The following is a 23,701-nucleotide window of genomic DNA, read 5'->3' as shown; positions in this document are numbered from 1 at the left end:
GCATTTCGGAAAGAATTTGTTGCCATAACCTAGAGCTTTGAGTTACCCATGTAAGGCAACCCAGTGTCTGCTGCATGTTTAAGTATTCATTGAAATTGGTTATTGGTATTTAAATGTTGCATTAAAACTGAAATTTCACAAGAGGCTCCGTTCCTGTCAGACATATTCAGAATTAGTGATCTGCCTGGCTTGGTGGGACTCAGTCAGGCATCCCTGAGTGGCACACGAGCACAGTCAGCACCCATGACTCACTTGGCAGCCTCTTATTCCTACTCACTGGACTTGACCAGGCTCTGATTCCTGGCAGACCTTACCAGCCACTTCCTTGTGCTCTCCTAATCTCACATTCATGCTCCCTGTCACAAACATGATCGCAGGTAAACCGTACCGACTGTCCTGTGTCTCCCCTACTCGGGATCAACTGGACTGTTTTCCTCCTTTGCTGCTAAAGCGGACCTTTCCATTATTTAAGGAAAATTACACTGAGTTACTGACATGCAAATCTAGTCTTCCTCACCAAGTGGCGCCTTCCCGCTGTGTGCCAATGTTTGTTCCAGACAAGCTTGCTTCTTCAGTGTACCGGAGTGCGTATGCCTGTCTCAGCCCTGGGGACTTCTTCACTTTGAGTGCTTGTACTTACTTCACAGACAAAGCAGGTGACCCTTTGTCCTGTCCCAAAACTCAGATGCATTTTCATGAGTTGCACTCTCTTCAACCGTTCTTTCTGTTTACGGTCTAGACAATGGTTTTTTTTTTTTTTTTTCTTGTCCCCAGAGCCTTATTCAGACAGTAGTCTCTGTCTCAGCTTTTTCTTTGCCTAACTTTTTAACTTCCTGCAATTTCTGATGTCTTAAACTTCAAGAAGTCGATGAGGCTGCAGTCTGCCTTTAGATCAGTTCTTGCCAAGTATGTAAAATTTTTCAGTCTCAAACCTGCCTTCAGTGTTTCACTGAAATCGTTGGCAAAGATCATCAATGGTTTAACTGTCAGAAGTCCAGAGAGACCTGGTTCTGTGTACTGTGCATCTTGTTTATGTTCAGTGGGAGCAGTGTCCACAGAGAATGAGATTAGAAGTTTGATTTGGGGGACAGGTACTGTGGCACAGTGGGTTAAGCAGCCATTTGAGATCCCCATACTCCACATGGGAGTACCTAGAGTCTCCGTTACTCTGGAAAGCAACAAATAATGTATGGCACACTTTGCCCCTGCCACATGAGGGAACCCCAGACTGAGTTCCAGTCCCCCCGAATTTGACCTGATCAGGTGGGTGTTGGTGAAGTGAGCCAGCAGATGGAACAGCTCGCTCTCTCTCTCTCTTTCTCACTCTCTCTCTCTTTCTCTCTCTCTCTCCCCCCCCCCCGCCTTTCTAATAGATTAAAATAAGCATTTGACAATATATTTGGTGCAAAAATAAAGTTGAACTCCTTGCCTACTAGAGGTTTTCAAAATACTTACAGAAAATGCATTATGAAACAATGGCATGTCTTTCAAAACTGTTGCACCAAAGTCAACTTTCAATTGCTTTTCCCACAAGCTTTCTGAAGTCTTCTCAAGTACAGTAGTGCTGAATTACTGTTACTCTTTGCGTTTGTGGACTCAGAAGAACTTAGAGCGTTGCTGGCATTGCTTAGACTGCGCTGGGGCATTGGGAATCCCATTGCTGCCCTCTGTCTGTCAGTGTGCCTGCAGCTCACGGGGTAGGAGTCTGAGGTGTGCCCAGAAGCTGGTGGTGGTTTTAGTCTGCATAAGTTTGTTGAATTTTATTGAAGCATAAATCTTGATGTCGTGTTGATTTCTTGATAGGTTGATTCCTGTGTTAGTGAATGGCATGAAGTACTCAGATATTGACATTATCCTTCTTAAGGTAAGGAAACCTTTTCACTTAGTGCATCTTTGGGATTGAGCAACAAACATGTAGACTTTGTATAGGGCCCTTACCGCAATCTGATGACCAAGTAGCTGGATCCGTGCCACCAACATAAGATATTCGCACTGAGCTCTGGCTTCAGGCTGGCCCAACCCTGGCCTTTGTGTGGGAAGAAAACCACTGGGTGGGAGATTCTGCCTGTCTCTTTCCAATTTTGACCTTTTTTTTTTTTAAAGAATAGTTTTTATAGAAGTAGGCTTGCTATTGTATATACTAGACTACAGAGGTTTAATTGCAGAGTAAGGCACTGCATCTTAAATATGCTGATCTGGGGTTTGATTCCATACGGGCTTGGGAGACACTATAGTGAATTTGTCCCATAACCCTGGCAGGTGTTACTTAGCTACCCTCCACGAAAGTTTACAGAAGGAGTGATTCTTAATCAGGAAATGAATTTCCGAATGCAGCACAGCTCTATTTCTGGGTATTTTGATAGTATATACCCGTGTATGTATTATGAGCTACTAATATCTTCTCCCTCCCTGCAAAAAAAAAAAAAAAAAAAAATTGCAGGGTGATGTTGAAGAAGATGAAACAATTCCTGACAGTGAGCAGGACATTAGGCCACGCTTCCATCGGTCCAGGACGGTGGCTCAGCAGCACGAGGAGGATGGGATTGAGGAGGACGACGATGAGGACGATGAAATTGATGACGACGACACTATTTCTGACTGGAATCTAAGTAAGGAGAGGGAATACCATTGGCTCTTCTGATAACTTTATGGAGCTATGACTCACATTCTGTGCAGGTCCATGGTGTGTACTGTGTACCCAGATATGTCCAGCCGGCACTGTAATCAATATTGGAGCACTTTTTTTTTTCATCAACCATTCTCCTGCAGCCCTAGGTCACTATCAGTAAGATTTACTTATTTTTATTGGAAAGGCAAATTTAGAGAGAAAGATCTTCCATCACTCCCCAGATGGACACCATGGCCAGAGCTGAGCCCATCCTAAGTAAGGAGCCGGTGCTTCTTCTTGGTATCCCACAAGGGTACAGGGTCCCAAGGCACTGCCCATCCTCTACCGCTCTCCCAGCCATAAGCAGGTAGCTGGTTGGGAAGTACAGCATCCAGGACATGAACCGGTGCCTGTGTGGGATCCTGGAGCTTAAAGCGGAAGGATTAGCTGTTTGAGCCATTGTACCAGACCTCTGGATAGAATTGATAGAATTGGAATCATAAAATACGTAAACCTTTGTGAATGGCTGCTTTGGCTTAGCAAAATGTTTGCATGATTTGTCCATGACATAGAATTATCAATATGAAACAAGATTGCATAAGAGGAACATGTCGTTTCTCGTTTGTAAGTACACGCATTCATCAGTTGGTGGATGTGGGTGATACTGTGAGTGTGGTTGGACGTGTTTAGTACCTTAGCATGCACACTAAGGAGTGAGACAAGCCACGATGTAGTGACTGCTCACTCTGAGAGCGGCCAGGGTACTGTCCACAGTGCTGGCGTCCGGTGTCAGGGCTCCACGTGCTGCATGCGCTCAGTGCCGCTTCTTACTCTATTTCGGGCAGTCTGAGTGGATGTGAAGAGGCACTTCATTGTATTGGGGCTTGTATATCCCTGAGGGTCTGATCTTAATCATCATGGAATTCTTCAAAAAGGCTTCTCACCTCAAATTGTTTCTCACAAGTTGTGTGTTTTGGTACTATGAAATGAAAGCATTGTCAAGTTTTCCCTAAGTTTTTATGTGTGAGTTTCAGTCTTAGCTACCGATCCACGTTAGCCATAGAGCTGCCAGTTGATTTCACCCTGGGAAAACTCCACACCCTTGGGCTGCATTCTTACTCTCCTCTGAGTTGAAGCCCCACTCCTCTAGTGCGAGTTCCTCAGCCTCAGCATTTTGGGTCGTGTAGTTGGTTGTTATGGAGGCGCCCTGGACCTCAAAGATGCTGTGAACACACAGTTTAACAACCAGATGTCTCCAGACCTTGCCAGGTAGCCCCTGAGGAATACCCAATTAAGAACCACTACTTAAACGTTGGAATTTCTGGTAACTCTGAAGTGATTAGAGTGCCTGATGAGCCAGGCACCAGCCAAGGACTTGGAACGCTGGGCTGGGCATCATATTCTGGAAGCAGTGAATTAAGTGCAACAGTATTTGTCTTTTCCATGAAAATGAAGAATTTCTAGTACTACAGTCATGTATGGAATAGACTTGTCTTAGTGATTAATTTGCTGCCTTTGTCCTAAAAAAAGCAATTATTCTTTTTAATAGAACTTTTCATGTAACAGACTTACCTTCTATTTTTTTCTTTCTTTGAAACTGTGAAGTATTAATAGAGCATTATATATACACAGTTCCTCATTTAAAATGGAGCATTAAGATGGAAGTTGGTAGCATGGTCTAACTCAGTATTTCCTTAGGAAAGTGCTCTGCCGCCGCCCTGGATGTTCTGGCAAACGTGTATCGCGATGAGCTGCTGCCACACATCCTGCCCCTTTTGAAAGAATTACTCTTTCATCATGAATGGGTTGTTAAAGAATCAGGCATCTTGGTTTTAGGAGCAATTGCTGAAGGTAAGTCCAGGTGGAATTGTACTCAGACTAGTTTTCTTTTAGGAGTTGTTGTTACCTTATAGGCAAAGATTGTTACTTTATTATACGTATGATTTTTTTTTTTGAAAGATTTATTTACCTTTATTGGAAAGTCAGATATACACAGAGAAGGAGATGCAGAGAGGAAGATCTTCCGTCCGATGGTTCATTCCCCAAGTGAGCTGCAACGGCTGGAGCTGAGCCAATCCAAAGCCATGCACTTCTCTGGGTCTCCTACATGGTGGAGGGTCCCAAGGCTTTGGGCCGTCCTTGACTGATTTCCCAGACCACAGGCAGGGAGCTGGATGGGAAGTGGAGCAGCCGGGACATGAACCTTTCTTATGGGATCCCTATGCGTGCAAGGCGAGGACTTTAGCCACTAGGTTACCATACCAAGCCCTATAGCTATGATTTTTTTTAATTGTTTTTTTGTTTGAAGTTACAGTTAGAATTCTCATGAAGTACAGGAAGCGTGAATAGAGACAAAGCATCTTCATTTTTGTTAAGGTTATCATTCATTCTGTACTGGCTGCAGACAGCCAGCAACGAGCAGTTGAAACCTTTTGCAGGCACTTGTGAGAGCTGCAGTTGATGAAATGGTGTCCTGGCCCTGCTACAGGATATCAAGCTCTAAGTTCAGTTGTTTAGTAATTCTGGTGCATATTGTTACAGTAGTAATATAGTAGACTGTACTGACATTTTCCATGGCCACATGCATTAGTTTTAGGATTCAACTGCAATAATTTTGTGTTAATCAAATTTTAATGCCTTTTAAGAGAACATTTCTGTCATTTTGTGTTTTCCAGGCTGTATGCAAGGCATGATTCCGTATCTCCCTGAGCTCATTCCTCACCTTATCCAGTGCCTCTCTGATAAAAAGGCTCTCGTGCGGTCCATAACGTGCTGGACTCTTAGCCGCTATGCACACTGGGTAGTCAGCCAGCCACCCGACACATACCTGAAGCCATTAATGACAGAATTGCTAAAGCGCATCCTGGATAGCAACAAGAGAGTACAGGAAGCCGCCTGCAGGTGGGGTGGTCCCTCCAGTAAGAGTCACTGTGCTGTGGGTAACTCAGAGTCGTTTTGAATCTTATAGTCGGAGTGTTGTTCTCAAACCATAGATGGAGTGCTAGTTCTGGCTATGTCACACAATTTAGTTTTCATTGCTTCTGCTTGGTGGGGGGTTGCCGGGGCGATTGTCAGAGGTATTTGGTTTTGTTTTTTTTTTTAAAGGTTTTGGTGGTAGTAGTTCGAAAGCGCTTGTCTTCTGTCCCTTCAATGGTTAGTTCTGCACTGCGTCTAAGCCGGGAGCCCAAGACCCATTCCAGGTCTCCCACGTTAGTGACGGGAGCCAGAGCTGGTAGGCTGTGAGCATCCAGCCAGCATCTTGGCCACCAGACCCAGTGCCCGCCCCGCTTCTGTACATCTAAGTGGGACCCTCGGGAGACTTGGTTCTTTGCTTTCCTTTCTCAGTAACTGCCATGACTGCAGAATTACCCTTTCTTTTAATTCTGTCAATGATCTGAAGTGGTGATGGTATGGCTCCTCCTCGAAGCATGCTCCACACCGGTGGGGGGGCCCTGGGGTGGTATCAGGTGGCTGCCCTCCATCCCAGGGTACAGAGGCATTTGGAAGGCTGGGTGTGGCTTCTCTCCTTGTCTCCCCATCCTCCTGTAGCCCTTGCCCTAATCAACCATGTAAAAATCATGAACAATAAAAACAATAATTTTTTTAAATAATAATAAAAATAAATCTTCTGGCAGATTCCTATTCATGGATATGGCTCTGTTCTAGTAACATTCCTTGTTGGACTCTTGCACTAGACTTGCATGATTAAAGACATTTCCATCTTCCAGGAATAAGCTTTTTTTTCCCTAAGATTTATTTTTATCGGAAAGATAGATTTATAGAAAGATCTTCCATCCACTGGTTTGTATGGCCACAACAACTGGAGCTCTGTCGATCTGAGCCTTCTCCCACGTGGGTGCAGGGTCCCAAGGCTTTGGGCCATCCTCGACTGCTTTCCTAGGCCTCCAGAGGGAACTGGATGGGAAGTGAAGCAGCCAAGATATGATCCAATACACATATGGGTTTCCAGTGTTGGCAGGGGGAGGATTAGCCAATTGAACCTTCATGCTGGTCCCCACTGGAACAAACTCTTAAGATCCAGTAGGGCTTGTCACATATGTTTATAGCGCTTGGTTTTCGAGTAGGGTTCCTTTACTACTGACCCCTTTAAATAGGAAGTAAAATTGAGTTGAAGTTTACAAGATCTGAAGCAGTAATTGGTGGAGTTAATTCTGAATCCAAATGAAAGAAAGTTGAACAAATGGGCTGTGATGATTAATTTTGTATGGGTTCTTGTAATTAATTCAACACATTTTAAAATTTGTAGTAGTTGCAGGAACACTCAGTGCTGGGCTTAACTCCCTTCGTCTTCACACTTACAGCCTGGTTATGTGCTTCCATGTTCTGCCACATTCGGAGCCCTGAGCGTTACAGTGTGTGTCCGTGAAGGCTCAAGTGTAAAGCAGAACGTCAATTTCTGTTCTAGATTTTATTAATCTCAAAGAGTTGCAGATTAGGTTCCTGAAAATGAGATTGCCGGATTCATTGTGACAGCTGCAGATAAACTTATTAAATATGGGCTAATAACCTTTATAGTCTTTTAATTTACCTTTGGAGTTGAGCAAAGCCAGTGAGTAACAACCTCTTGGAAAGGAAGGAGTGAAATGAAAACAAACTAATTAAAATCAGTTTGCATGCAACAAGAGAAGGAGGTGGGCATGTCGTAGGGATACTGTGAACTTGACACTGTCCTGTCTATTGTAGATGTTGTTTCTCTAATATAACAAAGATTTATTCTCTTTTAAAATGACAGTGCCTTTGCTACCCTGGAAGAGGAGGCTTGTACAGAGCTTGTTCCTTACCTTGCTTATATACTTGATACTCTGGTCTTCGCATTTAGTAAATACCAGCATAAGAACCTGCTCATTCTTTATGATGCCATAGGAACGTTAGCCGACTCCGTAGGACATCATTTAAACAAACCAGTAAGTATCTGGTGATAAGTTATTTTGGAGTGTAATTGTCAATAATTGTCAATATTTGGTGATCAGTTATTTTGGAGTGTAATTGTCAATATTTAGAAATTGTCAATATGAAAGGCAACAGGTGTATTCCCCCTTTCAGATCGTGCCTCAAATATCACCACGGGCTTTGTGGAAAACACATGAATCCCCAATGTTTGTCCTTCTGTCTCTTTGGAATTTGGGCGGAGGGCTGTTGTTTATCTGAAAGAGAGGTTGAAACCAGAAGCTGGGAATTCAGTGTGAACATTGTTAACTTCAGAATAACCCAACCTAACTGGCTTTTGCTCCAGAAACACACAACATAGGAGAGCGCACTATTTAAAGGAATTAGAAATTGGAATAAATGGGTTGGACTTGTTCAGTAGCAGTCAGAAGTATGTTGTCTTTTGATTTTCACTCAATCAAAAATTTGGTGCGATGCAGTGGCTTTTTTTTACTTCTTTGGTGCTGGTGAATTTAGTTGGTTTTGTTTTGGGGTGGGTTTTTTGTTTTTTAAGAGTCTATTCTGTTTTCATGATTAGTGAACTTATTTACTTGGGTCATTATTCAGTTTGAATGGGGTCACTTAAATGGTTGCAAATCTCTGTTTCTGCCTAACAGTTTGTAATATTTATAACATGACACAGGCCCCAGGACTCACAAGAGACTAAAATGTATAGAGGACTTTTTTTGTCAAACTAGTAGTATATTTTGATATGATCATGCACATTATATACACACACACATGAATATATATGTTTATATTGCTGCAAAAAAAGGGTATTACTTAAAGCAATGTTTTTTAATTAAAAGATAGTCAGAAGAATTTTTGACGGGACTACGTACAAAAGAATGAACCCTAAAATGCCTGCTGTAATGTTACAGAGTTGCTTTAAGTGGGTTTTAATTGTCAGAGATTCCAAGTGGACATGTTTCTTGTGATAGTGGAGCTTAATGGTTTTTCATCCTTATAAATAGGAGTATATTCAGATGTTAATGCCGCCTCTGATTCAGAAATGGAATATGCTAAAGGACGAAGATAAAGATCTCTTCCCTTTACTTGAGGTATGTTGGGCTGGTGGTATTTAAGTTCCTCAAACACTGTTGTTCATCAGAAATAGATGTTACGGTTCAGAACAGATGTGTGTTCTTGTTAGGTAATACTAGTAAGTTTATATTTGTACCCATTTCTGTTGATGCTGAATAAATGTGTAATTTGTTACTTTAACATACTTCAGCTAAGAAAATCAAATGAACACATGCTTTTAATCCATTTTCCACAAACTTTTTGAAGTAGCATAATGTAAAATGACGTAGTATTTGCCTTACACCTGCAGTATGTCCTGCAAGGTGTTTTCAAGAACTTTTTATAGGAAAGTTCTGACTCACACAAGCTCTCCTGGCTGAGGGTAGCAGTGTCAGCCACGGGAGAGGGTTGGAAAGACACAGCCAGGCTGCCGTTTGAATGCAGTCCCCTACACCTGTCGTCCTCGGTACCCTCAGGGCACTGAGCTTGCGTTGTTCTTCCTAGTGTCTGTCTTCAGTTGCCACGGCCCTGCAGTCTGGCTTCCTCCCGTACTGCGAACCCGTCTACCAGCGTTGTGTGAACCTGGTACAGAAGACTCTTGCACAAGCCATGGTATTTCCTTTATGTCTTTCCCTTCTTAACATGAACACTTTTCCAAAGACAGATAATGTGTATATGCTCTTCCGGTAATGAAGTAAAAGCCAAATTTTCAAACCATCATGTCTGATTTCAGCTGAACAATGCTCAGCCAGATCAATACGAGGCTCCAGATAAAGACTTTATGATAGTGGCTCTTGACCTCCTCAGTGGCCTGGCTGAAGGGCTGGGAGGCAACATTGAGCAGCTGGTAGCCCGGAGCAACATCCTAACACTAATGTATCAGTGCATGCAGGTAAGCCTCGGGAGAACCCAGAGTTGTTCTGTGTCATCGGAAGGGCTCTCAGTGCATTGGGGGTTGATTGCTTTTTTCTTATTGTAGGATAAAATGCCAGAAGTTCGACAGAGTTCCTTTGCCCTGTTGGGTGACCTGACAAAAGCCTGCTTTCAACATGTTAAACCTTGTATAGGTATGAATATTTTATGCTCTGGGATGTAGTTTCGAAGATTTGGAGTTTTGTAAGCACACATTTTCCCAGTTGAAGTTGCTTGGATTGAAGCAGGCAGGGTGTGAGGAAGCCCTCTCTTGTTTGTGTGCGTCTCCCTGTCATTTCCATGAGGCACACCTCTGACCGCAGGCAAGTCAGCATCAAAGGCCAGAGCTCCTGATGAAGCCATTGGCTGCTTCGGCAGAGGTACCCAAGAGTGGTAAACCAGCATCATCAGAAACTTCACAGGAGCATCACTTTCAGAACAAGTGATGATTTGTTTCTGTTTGTCTTTTTTGTGACGAGAATGCGGGATTGTTCGACTCCTGCTCCCTGAGCTGTTCTCAAACCCTTTGGATGAATGAATGTGGGGTTTTGTGTTCCTTCTTTCCTGCGTCTTTCTCAGCATGTTGGATTATAACCGAAAGTGTTTGGTTTAAACTTTAAAAATTGACCCAAGTGGTTTTTTGTGTTTATAGTTCTGCTTTTGAAAAATAATTTTATGTCTGAACTTTGAGTTTCACATTAAATTTAAGCCTAGTATAATGATTTCTTTTATTATGGGAAGCTTGCTGTATTTACCATAAGTATTTATCACTTAATTTAGTTTTCTAACTTAAACTTATATGAAAGGATGTAATGTATTGTATTTTACATGTTTAAGGTATACAAAAGTAGAGAAAGTATATAGCAGGCCCTCTGCTACCCAGCTCTGATACCAACACAGCACTGTTGGCAGGCACCAGCGATGCCTCTGTGTGTGCTCAAAGCGCTTGCACTGTTCCTATTTCAGTACATGCTCCACATTGTCATACAGGTGTTCCTTGAAGAATTGTGCCTGAGGTTTTTTGTTACAGAGACTGTCTCACTGTAACTCTTAGGTTTCTTCTCTCACTTAATACATTCCTCTGTTTTCTGTGATTATTTTAAATGATGCTTAAATTTAGAAATTGGGATTTAGTAAGATCTTAGTTTGGACAGGGTTCAGTGTTCAGGAGATTTTTTTTTTTTTTTTTTTTTTTTTTTGGTTTATGACTTACTGGCTTCGTGTACCATTTTGAACAGTTGCTCAGCAGCATGTTGTCAGTTCTGGTAATTTGTCTAATTGCAGTTCTCATTGGGGTGAGTTTTGCCCTCCAGGGAAAATTTGTCAGGGGAGCTGCTACTGACCAAAGGTGCTGGTCAGGGGCCTGCACAGTGATATAGTATTGGTAAAGCCACCACCTGTGGCAGCACCGCATTTGGGCACTGATTCCAGGGTCGGCTGCCCGACTTCTGAAGTGACACCCTTCTGGTGCGCCTGGGAAAGCAGCAGAAGTGACTGAGTGACTGAGCCATGCAACCCACATGAGAGATCTAGAGGCAGCTCCTGCCTTTAGTCTGGCCTGCCACTGGCCATGGCAGCTACTTGGGAGTGAAACAGCAGATAAACAATCTCTCTCCGAATTCTGCCTTTCAAGTGAGCATAGATAAAAAAAAATTTTAATGCTACGAAGTATCCTATAGTATATGAGACAACCTCTTTCTCTACAACAATGATCTCACCCAAACTGTCAATCAGAATTGCCACAGTTGGGGGAAACATTCACTGAAACCATACCTCAGTTCATTTGCTGCTGCCCTAGCAGAACACTGTGGTTTTTTGGCCCACTGTTGTGGGGGCTGGGAAGTCCCAGGTCACTGGGCTACGTCTGGGGAGGGCCTTCTTGCTGGAGACAACAGAATGCATCCTTCCTGGGCCACTCATTCTTGATCAGATCGCCTTACCTCATAACACCACTGCAGGCAATTCAGTTGCAGGATGAGCAGATGCCACAGCACAGCAATCCACTAATGTAGTAGTCCCATATCAGCAAAGTCATTTTCTGGGTTACAAGTCATTTAGGATAATTCTTCACCTCCTTACTCTTTATTTACCAGTTGTGAAGCTATTTTCAGAGTTGAGCTTTTATTTGTTTTTGCAGATTGGTTTGTTTGGGGCTGCATGCTGTAAGCACAGCAGGTTCAAGTGCGGCCTGCAATGCCAGCACCCCATGTGAGCACTGGTTCAAGCCCCGGCTGCTGCAGTCCAGCTCCCCACGGATACCTGGGGAAGCAGCAAGCGATGGCACCCACGTGGGAGACCCAAATGAAGCTCCTGGCTTTTGGCCTCAGCCTGGCCTGGGCCCAGAAGATGCAGCCGTTTGGGGAGTGAACCAGAGGATGGAAGATCTCTTGCTCTGTGTCTGTCCCTCCCTCCCCTCTGCTCTGTCTCCCCCACCCCTTCCTTTTCCTCTTTCAAATAGATCAATCTTTTAAAAAGTAAAGATTAATTTATTTGGCTGACTCCCCAAACACCAAGGCCAAATCTAGACCAGGGCTAACCAGGAGCCTGCAGCTCCACCTAGGTCTCTAATGTGAGGGGCAGGAACCCACATGCATGAGCTTAAAGCTGGATCAGCACTGCAGAACAACCAGTACTTGGTCAGCACAGGATGGCAGATGTCAGTGGGTGGCTTAACCCAGCACGACTAAGTTCCCCTCTTCCCGCCGCTCCACGAGTTCTCTGCAAGTTGGTTTCATCTCGGGATGCTCCAGTGGCACTGCTGGTCCCAGGCCTTTCTGTTCTGATGGGATAGCCGCTCGCAGGCTTCCTGCTGCAGCCTGGAAGGGAGTGCCTGACAGCATTGTCCGTGTTAGTGGAACATGGTGTTTAAAGATATGATCTGAATACGAGGGTGGAAAGTCCCCAAGAAACTCAGACCTAGGTTTAAAATCAATTTTGTTTGAAAAACTAGCTTGGAGGAAAATATTTTTATCATGTTTCTTCTTCTGATTTGAATTTTGAATCTGATGAGGCAAGATTGCTCAAGTGTTCATAATTGATAACTGTGATTATTTGATGCTGAAACTCAGTATTTCTTGCCTGGATTTCAGCTTCCACCTAGTACATTGAAATACAGTGGGTGTAGTGCTGATGAGGCCGGCTACTACATCATGTCAACTGTTACCATTGTGCATGTGTGTGTGTGTGTGTTTGTTTTGTAGCTGATTTCATGCCAATACTTGGAACCAACCTAAATCCAGAGTTCATTTCAGTTTGCAACAATGCCACCTGGGCTATTGGAGAAATCTCCATTCAAATGGGTAAGATTTTGTTTCCCCTTGAAAGCCATAACTTTAAGACTTTGTAATTTTTTTTTCAGATTATTTTAGTTTCTATGTGTGGCTTATGTCAAAATTAAGAAGCAAAATATCTTATGTTGCTATTTAACATTGCATTTCCCCTTTTTTTTCTCTCTTTGTGGGCTGATGTAGGTATAGAGATGCAGCCTTACATCCCCATGGTGTTGCGCCAGCTTGTAGAAATCATTAACAGACCCAACACACCAAAGACGTTGTTAGAGAACACAGGTACCATCCGACTGAACTGTTACGGTGAAGAGAAAATTAGTTGCCTTGTAATTTTAAAGTAAGATGCCCAGAAAAACCAAACCAAAGTTAGTCTTTAAAACACAGCTTATTAGTAGTAGCTGTTTTAGAATCTGAGTGATGAAATGTACTGTTCTAGCTACATTTCCATAGCCAATTTTCAGAAATTTCCAAAAAAAAATATTTTTCTCCTATTTATTTTAATGCTCCCTAAAATGGACCCCAACTAGCCTTTGAATCCTGAATTTTGCCTTTAAATTAGAAAGTCATTGGAGGTGGGCAAAAGGGATTTTTGTTTATAAAAATATGGCCAAAAATAGATTACAATTCAGTGGCTGATTGGTTAACAGAGGCTTATGTATTTTGTATTGATCATAACATTTTCTTCAGAAAGGGAAATTGAGCAATTCCTCGTAGGATTTTTATTTTGCGGGCTCGTTTCTCTTGCGTTGACGGAGAGCATGTTGAGGGTAGAGTGCCTTCCATACTGCAGCACACGGGGCGGGGGCTCTGGGGCCTGCCTGCCCTCCGCAGCTGCTGCTAGTGACACACAGGATAGATTTAGATTCAGATCCGTCTTTTTTTGTTCTAAGACAACACTTATTAGCCTTTGTGATTCAGAGTATTTCCAAAATATTGGACAAAAATTAAGGTTTTTCCCTATAAGAAAGTTCATTTTTCAAGGCATTTTAATTTGAATTTTGAAACTGCAGAAAATTTATTGTATCCTATTATTACTAGAATCAGTCATGTTTATTGGTATGGAAGGAAATCTTTTAATTATGAAAGTTATGAGGCTGTTTGGCTGTATGGGTACTGTGTATTTCACGAAATAAATTAGATGTTCTGGCTGAAGAGTGCCCCAAAAAATGTGTAATGATTTTGGAAGCTTGTCAGGTTTCTCTGCAGAATGCAGTACCTTTACATGGCATTCAGATTTGAAACACTTGCCACTATAAAATTATTGTTGAACCTAAAGGAACTTTGTATATTTTTTTTAATGTGAATGCATAACTGCAAATAAATGTTGAGTGTAATGTATATTAAAGTTTCTTGTGGGATATCAGCTGCTGAATTGGTTGCAGTTCCTTCGAACAAATTGGCTTTATTCTAAGATCATGTTCCATGTGTGATTATAATCCATTAAGAAACACACTTGGAATTCAAGAGTGGCCGCATAAAATGAGTGTTTTAAATTATTAAAATAAAAAATCGTGGCCGGTGGCGAATATCATTTTTAGCAGCCTATTTAGCATTTATGTCGATATTTTGTAAAGCCAATTTCTCAGTTTGCTGCTACTCCCCCTCTTTTTTCCAACCAGCATATCCTACACTGAACTTTCTCGATGGACCATCATCTGCTTTATCGCATGTTTCATCGGATTGTCATACTTGCCTGTTTAATGAGAATGTTGCATAGTTTGTGTCTTTTGAACACAGGTTTTCTTTCTCTTGCTTCATATAAATCTGCTGGATTTTTAGTATTTTCTGTGTAGTTTGCTTCAAGTAATCCTTAAACATTTTTCTTTACCCCGCCCCCACCCTCTCTTTATGAAAGGTTAACCTGTAAGTTTTTGAGAGAACACCATTAAAATACGTCAGCATTGGTTTGCTGTCTGCATTTTTGCCTGTTGCGTACGAGTGTATTTATGTGTGCCTTTGCACAATGCAGTTCTGAGTTGCACTTGCTCTGCGTAAGCTTAAGACTTGCTGAGTTTTGGTGAAGAATATGTTTGTCCACTTCAAATTAAAAATTTTAAAAAAAAAGCCTGTTTTGGTGTAATCATGTGTTTTATGCTATGCCTTTACAACAAAATCAGTATTTTTCCTCTGTGGTCCACATGTCAGTATAGTGGACTGTCTCATTACCTTTATTAGAGCTTTATGTATCAAATATGATTTTAAACTGGTGAATTAACTTTTAAGTTGCCAGAAAATTGTTGGAATGACATCTAACAGAGCATAGCAGTTTCGCAAACTGTTCATTCAGTGTCTAGCGTCACGTTTAAAGTCCAACAGTCAGCAATTACAAATGTCCCCTGCCTCGGGAACTGTTAACCCCAACCCACCCCCAGAACTAGCAATTTGGATTACATTTCCCAGATAAATTTCAAAGAATGGAAATCCCTTAGCAACAGAGACGGAAGGAAGTGAGCACACTGACCGTGCTTCCTGGAGAGAAGAACGCACCTTTCGGTCCATTTTGACCGGCTTTGGATGGACCCGTCATTCCACTCACCCGCCTTTTACTGACAGTAGTATCTGGCACTTGACTGAGCAAAGGAAGAAAGCAATCCTGGTTTTTGGTGTTCTCTCAATCTTTAGAGTTTTTTTTTAATTCCTTTTGTTTTTCTTTTCCAAAAGTATGCCATATGTGTTGCTGCCCCTTGTTTTAGCGGGTGGTGATAAACAGCACTGGTGAGATCTTATGTTTATTATCATACACAGATTCTGTTGGTTTCTGTTTCTGAGTTATTTGTTGTTTTTTCTTTATTTTTTCTCCTTCCCCCTCATTTGCTCATGTCTTGGTTGGCGTTTGGTGGTGTATAACCGTGATTGCGTTACCTTAGCAATAACAATTGGTCGTCTTGGTTACGTTTGTCCTCAAGAGGTGGCCCCCATGCTACAGCAGTTTATAAGACCCTGGTGTGTATTATTCAATCTTTTTTTTTAATTCATTTTTCTTCACTCTTTCTTTCTCTATCTCACTTTTAGATATATTTTCAGTTGGTTACAAAATCACAATCCTTAGCCATTGCCAGCCATGTGACTAATCTTGTCCTATCAGGTCCGTGAGGTTTCTCAGTAGCATCGTGATGTATATTGATTTGATGTTGTGGCTAACGACTAATTGATGCATGGGATAAGATTGTCACATGCTTGCTGTGTTAAAAGCTTGATTATACATAAAAAGCATTTAAATATCCACCAGAAAAAAAAAAGATGCATGCAAATTCTATAAATTTAGGTTTTTGCATTACATTTATTTTTAGAGTTAATTTGGAAACTCGGATTGCATTAAGAAATACATGTTTAAATTTGTTATGTATAAAAGATCTTATTTGCTTGTTATAAAAAGTACACATCTACTCCATTAGCTGTATAGTAATAGTTATATTGTGGCAGTATATCCTATGTTCTGCTTCTTTCAACTGATAATCTTTCAATTCAGATCATTTTTAGTTGTGTTTAATGGAATATAAGTCATAATACAATTTAAAAATTAATTTGCTGTTTATTCTTGGTTTAAGTTAATTTGTAGTCCATTTTTCACATGCACTCTTAAGCAAATATGAATTTCACTTTTTATAATGGGGTTAAATGGACCTAATATACAGGAAGTAAAAGAAAATGAAACTTAAGTTTTCTGAAAACTCTTTATAATTATAACCATTATCTATCTGGTGCTTATTCCATTAAATACTGTCCATTGGTTTTGTGACTGAACCTGTTTCTTCCCCAAAAGCTGAACTCGGTTGTGTAATTCAATAGGTGCACCTCTCTGAGAAACATAAGAGACAATGAGGAGAAGGACTCAGCCTTCCGTGGGATCTGTACCATGATCAGTGTGAACCCCAGCGGCGTCATCCAAGTAAGACGGTCACAGGGTTTGCCTTGAAAACGGTGACATCCGAACAAATTGTGCAGTTAAAATTTTAGGGGTTTGTTTGTTTTAAGATTAATTAATTTAAAAGGCAAAGTTAGTGAAGGCAAAACAGAGATGTTTCATTCCCTGGTTCACTACCCAAATGGCCACAAAGGCGGGAGCTGTGCCAGGTGGAAGCCAGGAGCCGGAACTTCTCAGGTTTCTTACCTGGTGCAGGGGCCTCGAGCACTGAGCCTCCCAACTGCCCAGATGTGTTAGGGTGCTGCACCAGAACTCAGTCCAGCATCTGTATGCTATGCCAGCACTCCCCTTGCCGTGCCACAGCACCGGTCCCTGTGCCGTTAGTAATACCTTGAAATGACAGTGCCAGCTCCTGTTTCCCAAGTCTGTTTTTGTCATAGAATAATAGTGTCAGCGGCTTGAGTGCCAGGGCGGGGTCATGGTCTTCTGCATTCGGCCAGCCTTTCTCTTGTCCTGGCCTACTTTGCGTTTGCCTCTGTGTGTGAATACCCACTTGCTGAGCTTCAGACACCATCTTTGTGCTACTTAGAATCAAACTTAGAAATGATGGATAACATCGAATATTGAATCAGCCACTGAAATTGCCTTAATTGGGCAGTTCTCTTGGGTGCCGGCCCCACTCCTGGGAGTTTTGTCTTTCACTTTTACGTTTTCTTGGAAGCCAAAATGAAACTGCCTGGAGTTGGCGACGTTGTAATTCTTTGGCAGCAGTCCTGAAGAGGAGTCCAGTCAGACCTCCAGTTCACCTGTCAATTTGCTAGACTCGCAAAGCATAAATTATACTAAGTCTGTGCAGTCAACAGAACGCAGACGTGTGGGAGTTGAGGTTAGATAAAATACGAGGAGAGGGTAGAATGGAAAGGAAATCTGCAAATGAGAAGTCCAGGAGTGTGGGGAGGATTTGCTGAGTGCGAGCTTCGGTGTCTGGGGTATCCACTTGAGTGACTAAGCTGTAGAGACTTGCTTTGACTGCAATAGTTTATTTTCAAGAAGTTGAAAACCTTTCATGTCCATGAGAAAAGTACTTCAAACATTTTTTTAAGATTTATTCATTTTATTACAAAGTCAGATATACAGAGAGGAGGAGAGACAGAGAGGAAGATCTTCCGTCTGATGGTTCACTCCCCAAGCAGCCGCAACAGCTGGAGCTGAGCCGATCCAAAGCCAGGAGCCAGGAACCTCCTCCAGGTCTCCCACATGGGTTCCCAAGGCTTTTCACACGGTCCCAAGGCTTTGGGCCGTCCTCGACTGCTTTGCCAGGTCACAAGCAGGGAGCTGGATGGGAAGTGGAGCTGCCGGGATTAGAACCAGCGTCCACATGGGCTCCTGGCGTGTTCAAGGCAAGGACTTTAGCCACTACGCTGTCACACCGGGCCCAAACATTTTTAAATTGAGGCCTTGAATCAGTGCACAAATATGAATTGATACAAAAATAGACATTAAAACCATACAAATTACAACTAAGGAAAAGTCTTTTTAGTTCCCCACCAAATAGCCTCCTGGCTTTGCTTGTTCTTGTAATGCCTGAGAAGCTTGTTAACGTCTCAAATGTATTTCAGAGGCATTTGACACTGTGCTTTTTAAAAACAACCTCTCACCTGGGTATTCTTGACCTTTTCTTTTTTTGGTAAAAATATGGTACCATTTTTAAACAGCTCAAAAAGAAAACATCAGTATGATTATAAAATCTACCAAATTAAGAGTTGATAGAAGTATCATAAATTTTAGATGTCTGTTCAGATTTGTAGCATCTTGTTTGGATATTTGAAAGACTTGAAAAGGGTAGTTTGAATAAACCGTGCATTTTAAGTAAGTAGTGTTGATTTGTTGTTTTAAATCCATTTTTGATGCTGTTGCTTTGGTCTTGTTAAGTAAAATAATGAAGACATTAAATCTCAGTAAAAACGAAAGAATGGAGTATAATGATTCTTTGGTAGTCTGCTGTTAGGTTGTTTATGAGCATGGTCGATTTCAAATGTTTGGTGTTTTTAAAAAAAAGGCTAGGGTTCTGTTGCAGCATGAACTCTTGAGGTGTACATGCAGATTTTGCTGGGTTTGACAAATTAGCACCAATCTAAGATGTCTGTCTTGTTTGTTCATAGGATTTTATATTTTTTTGTGATGCTGTTGCATCATGGATTAACCCAAAAGATGACCTCAGAGACATGTTCTGTAAGGTAATTAAGTCTTTATGGTACCCGATCTTGTGACTATTAAAGTCGTAGTTGGAAGCTTAGATTATTTGTACACTTTGCATGAGAGTTGGGCTCTTCCGGTCAGTGCTTGGACTCTGGGTGAAGAGCTTTTCACGGTTGCAGCCGTGATCGGGAGGGCGTGTGCCTTGACACCTGTCCTGTACGCAGTCCTTCTGAGCCACACTTCCCACTCCATGTAGGAGAGATGGCTGTGTGGGTGTGGCCCGAAGCTGAGGAATGGAGAAGTCCCATTGTCACGGAAATGGAACTGGTGTAGTTCTTCGCTTTGGTACATACTCTCGGCTGTAACAGATTTAAAAATGAAGCAGTTATGCATTTCAGCCAATGTTAAAATGAGTGAATCGGATTTTAACAGTGGATCCAAAGCACTTTAAAAACTTGACATGGAAATTACTTTGGTGAATTTCATACGTTTTTTTACGTTGGTTTCTCTTTAGTAAAAGGTGGAAGGCTGCTGACTTTGTCAAAGCAGAGTGTAAACACTTGCTGTGACGTGATTAAGCTAATTATGGAATCATAGCAAGTAACAAGTGAGAACCACAACTTTGATCAGAGTTGACCAGATCCGTGGTGATCGATTTCATAAGCTGTGCAGACCCGAGGTTTTCCTTTTTATTACTGAGAAGGTCATCATTGTTCGTTCTTTACAGATCCTTCATGGATTTAAAAATCAAGTTGGGGATGAAAATTGGAGGCGTTTCTCTGACCAGTTTCCTCTTCCCCTAAAAGACCGTCTGGCGGCGTTTTATGGTGTTTAATTGAATACACTGCAGCTGCAATCCCAAAACTAGGGGTAAGTGGCAAGGAGTTTGAAGTTTTCACAGTAGGCTAGCAATGCTCAGTCACATTAAAAGCCTTTGTTTCCTATGGGGGTTGAACAACAGCAGCATGATACTACCCTAGGTTTTAAAATTGCTTAATTGAAAACTTTTTTTTTTTTTTAATGAACTAGTAAGCAAGATAAAATGAATGACCCATTTGAATCCTAGATAGAAATCCAGGTTGGTACGCTGGCTGGATTTTCTGGCACTGCTTCAGCTAGTTTATTAATTTATTTTAAAAGAACTTTGAGTAAAACATGGTTGACTTTTTAAGTATACATTTAGAGGCCTTTAAGGAAAATTCAAGTAGAGGTAAAAGTTTTGGCTGTATAGCTAATTCTTCCCTACCCCACCCCGTCCCCTTTGTTTGTTGTAAGATTTGTTTGGCAAGCTAACTAGTTTGTCTGTTTAAAAAGCATAGTTATTAGGGAGAGAGAAAAAGTTGTTGCATCTACTGGTTTGCTTCCAAGAGGCTATAGTGGCCGGGGCTGGACCAGGCAAAACCCAGGAACTGGGAGCTATCCATCCAAGTCCCTACAGTGGTGCAGGCACCCAAGCACTTGGGCTGTCTTCCATTCTTTTTCAAATACATAACCAGGCAGCTGAAAGCAGAGCAGCCAGGACCAGGAGTGGCCCCCACATGGGATGCAGGCACTGCAAGTGGCAATTTAACGTGCTGTGTCACAATCCCGTCCTTCCTTCCTGCCCCCCATAGTCGTTAACACTCATTCTTTGCAGGTATCTTACTGAGAACCTGCCCTGTGCTTTAAAATAATTAGTGAAAGATTGAGTATGTTTAAACAGCTGATAGAAGGCAAAGTCCAAGTGGACTCTTGGTCTTTGAGATTTTGTGTCCTTACGTGGAGCTAATAATTCTGAACTCTCAGCTTCGGTTCTCTCATTGACTGAAGTTACAGATGAAGTTCTGTACTGTCTTGCATGCCAGAACTTGGTACATTGCCTGGTATAGTAAGTTGGCTCAGTAAGAGTAGGAATGTTAAGTCAGGGTTATGACAAGCTTCTTTAAGCTTTGAACTGAAGTGAAAACATAACTGACTGGAAGCCAGGAGATGCACTGAATGAGTGTACTCAGTGTGTTCCAGGTTGAATTGCCCTTGCCTTTGGAACTGTTGTTTGCTTATTTACCAGGAACTAGATTTTAAGCTTGGAAAGGTTTCTTCGTCCCTATTTCTTACCTAGCAGCAGTTAACAGTAAACTGGCAGACTAACTGGCATCGCATGGGGCACGGTTCATCTCTGCTGAGGGCTGTGTGCTGCTCAGTGTCCTCCCTGGGTGTCTCTTCCCCTGTCTGATACAAGTGGCAGTGCGGGACCGTAAAAGGACACAGCTCACTTGTAATGAGTGAGTCTAGGCAGTTCATCCAGCGGTGTTTCATTTTAAAGAGAAGCAGCTGTTAAAGATAAAATTGATGTTGTTCTTTTTCTTACAGGTCCTTCGGTCTTGGAGACTCTGAGGGAGCCTCTGCACCCAGGGAAAATGTTACCCTTTACGGGGGGAAGGGTAAACCAGTAGGGGACACAGTACAATCCCCACCCTACTGGGAGGGGCGGGAGGGAGGTGTTGCCGTCACTGTATTAAGTCGATGTTGGGAAACGTTTTAACATCTGGAGCCTTTGTGGGTGGAAATCTGTCTCCAATTACAACTCTGCACTGGATGCGAAGAAGCAAAAACAAATCTATTCAGTCTACTCACAAAACAGTACATTCTGGAAAATGATGGGGAATTGTACCAAACAAGAACCATATAAATGACGCATAGGGATAAGAAAGAGGAAAAATTTTATAGCGCACAATAAAGGAAACCTAAGAACGGGGGTTACAAACAGTAAAGGAGCTTTTTCTTTTAAGTTGAAGGTTTTTATATAAATTTTCCCACGTGGTGGGGCCTCATTTTGCATGCTGATACAGAACTACACAGACGAAGCTAATAGTGTTAGAATCGGCTTGCCTTCCCGCAGTAGATACCGGTTCTTGGAAGTTACAATTTAAGGTACCCCAGAAAGAAAAAAAAAAAGGTTGGAAATAAAGCAAAAGAAATTTAAACAGTGAAACACCCTGAGAAATGCCAAATGAGTCACTCCTTTTAACTTTGTGGGGTGGGCAGGGAGAGAGGGGGAATAAGTGGGGTTGGGCGTACCAGCCTCAAATCTGTCATCTTACTTTTGCATTAAAACATTAATGTAGTGGATATAATTTGATGGTTGTACTTGATTAGATTTAATTTCTAGGCCAAGACTTTAAAGTGCAGTTTAAGGTTCAGGCATGCCTTCTGGCTCATAGTGCTTGAAAGTAACGAAAACTAGTGGGGAGTAGCATGCTTGCATCCGTGACACTGGTATTCATTTACCTATGTTGCGCCAGTTTGTGCTACAGTTTACCAATTCAAGTTAGCCCTGCATTTAAAATTCCTTCATAAGATTTGTGGGTTTTATTTTTATTAAGATTATAGATATATAAAGTACTGTAGTTTACAGCTAGGCCTTGAAATACCTTTTTTAGGATCTGTTAGGAATAAGATTGATATTGTATCGTGTGTAACCTGCACAATGTGGAAAGCTGATATACTGTGCAAAATCTTGCCTATGTACTGTCAGTGTGATGTGCTTTCTGCATGGTTATATGCTACTAGTGATTTTATCAAAAATTCTCAAATTCAAATCACATGGTCAAAGATCTGTAAGAGGCTGCATAAATGTTAGTTGGCACATAAGAAAGACAATTTGTAGAAGTTGAAAAAAAACCTGATTGCTATGTTTCAATGTTTATTCCCATTCAACATTGCCTTCTAAGCTTTCTTTTTGGTTGTTGTTTTCTTTTTTGTTTGTTTGGTCAAAGCATGATCTTGAAGATGTGTTTCGGTTCATGGATGTAATGCAGGGTTCCTACACTGTATTGGCGCATGTTGGCGGCCCTCTGTGCCCTAGGCATAAGCACACGGGGTGCAAGTTCAAAGCTACAGAGTGCCAGTCGCTTTGGAGCCTCTTCATTTCATTTGTTTAGCTTTTCTGTTATTTTTCTCTACTTACATGTATTCCTGTGAATAAATCCTTGTTAAGTTAACCCTTTACTTTTCCTTCCATGTGTATTTTCTTATATACTGTGAATGTGAAAACCTAACTGGTACACTTGACCTTGTGTCCATGTGAAAGCGCAGATCTTTTTTAGTTTGGATTGCCTGTGCAGTGTATCCCATGATGAAGGAAAAATGGAGAGATTGTCTTTTTTTTTTTTTTTTTTTTTTAACTCTGCTGGTCAGAGATGAAGCCACACCTTTCCATTTTTCAATGCTGCATATTTAATCTGCAACAACAACAAAAAAAATGTTAAGCCATAACAGCCTTTTTATGTTTTAGTTTGTCACCTTTGCATTGCGTAATAAACCCTGGATAACCATTTTTATAAGCAGTTGCTCCTCTTTGCATGGTTCTGTTCTCTCAAAGTTTTGAATGACGCACCCATTGCACTCAAGTCTGAGCTCTGTGTGTGGGTTTATAAATACTGTTTCCAAAAAGTCCAAGTGCATGGTAGCATGCAGAAAGGTGTGTGTGTGTGTGTATGTGTGTGTGTGTATGTGTGGTTTCATTTCTTTAATATGTTCTTTCATCTTCTTTCCTTTCCTTTGGCTTTGCAAATTTCAGTCGGTAGAGCCTGAAACAAAATCATTTTGTAATGCCCAGTTTATTTAAAGTTATAAATTGGATTCAGAAAGGGATGTGGCATTTTGCTTTGTGGTTCAGTTAACATTGCTGGGAGCTCAAAGTTCAGTCTTTACTATCTCAGTGTGTGGTAGCTGTTTTAACCTTAAGTTGTAGTAATGCTGGATAGTATTTCAGATATTTTGTTAGGATTTAGTATGGGAGATTAATATCCTGGAATAGGTAGTGAATATTTTAAATGGAAACAAGTAACCATTTCCTCTCTGATGGTCACAGTAGAAAAC

General features: G+C 41.6%; 1 protein-coding gene across 4 annotated transcripts in view; it reads left to right on the top strand.

Annotated features, from left to right (window-relative positions):
* The window catches only part of TNPO1 (transportin 1), a 78,059-nt gene extending 55,231 nt beyond the window's left edge, over window positions 1–22,828 (top strand). For 2 of the 4 annotated variants that reach the window (XM_004586159.3, XM_058656405.1), the window contains exons 10-25: window positions 1,804–1,864; window positions 2,441–2,609; window positions 4,307–4,459; window positions 5,284–5,509; window positions 7,362–7,533; window positions 8,530–8,616; window positions 9,083–9,190; window positions 9,312–9,470; window positions 9,558–9,645; window positions 12,691–12,789; window positions 12,961–13,056; window positions 15,645–15,720; window positions 16,567–16,666; window positions 18,805–18,879; window positions 19,569–19,711; window positions 21,191–22,828. In XM_004586159.3, coding sequence (XP_004586216.1) covers window positions 1,804–1,864; window positions 2,441–2,609; window positions 4,307–4,459; window positions 5,284–5,509; window positions 7,362–7,533; window positions 8,530–8,616; window positions 9,083–9,190; window positions 9,312–9,470; window positions 9,558–9,645; window positions 12,691–12,789; window positions 12,961–13,056; window positions 15,645–15,720; window positions 16,567–16,666; window positions 18,805–18,879; window positions 19,569–19,676 — 1,777 coding nt within the window. In that variant the 3' untranslated portion in view covers window positions 19,677–19,711; window positions 21,191–22,828. Of the gene's footprint in view, window positions 1–1,803; window positions 1,865–2,440; window positions 2,610–4,306; window positions 4,460–5,283; window positions 5,510–7,361; window positions 7,534–8,529; window positions 8,617–9,082; window positions 9,191–9,311; window positions 9,471–9,557; window positions 9,646–12,690; window positions 12,790–12,960; window positions 13,057–15,644; window positions 15,721–16,566; window positions 16,667–18,804; window positions 18,880–19,568; window positions 19,712–21,190 lie in introns of those variants that run through there. The other 2 variants (XM_058656406.1, XR_009244362.1) reach the window with 2 other exon arrangements.
* Window positions 22,829–23,701: the final 873 nt, after the last annotated feature.

The sequence above is a fragment of the Ochotona princeps genome, chromosome 28 (assembly GCF_030435755.1).
Source record: "Ochotona princeps isolate mOchPri1 chromosome 28, mOchPri1.hap1, whole genome shotgun sequence".
Lineage (NCBI taxonomy): Eukaryota > Metazoa > Chordata > Mammalia > Lagomorpha > Ochotonidae > Ochotona > Ochotona princeps.
The sequence above is the reverse complement of the archived record's forward strand: the minus strand, read 5'-3'. Positions and strand labels throughout refer to the sequence as shown.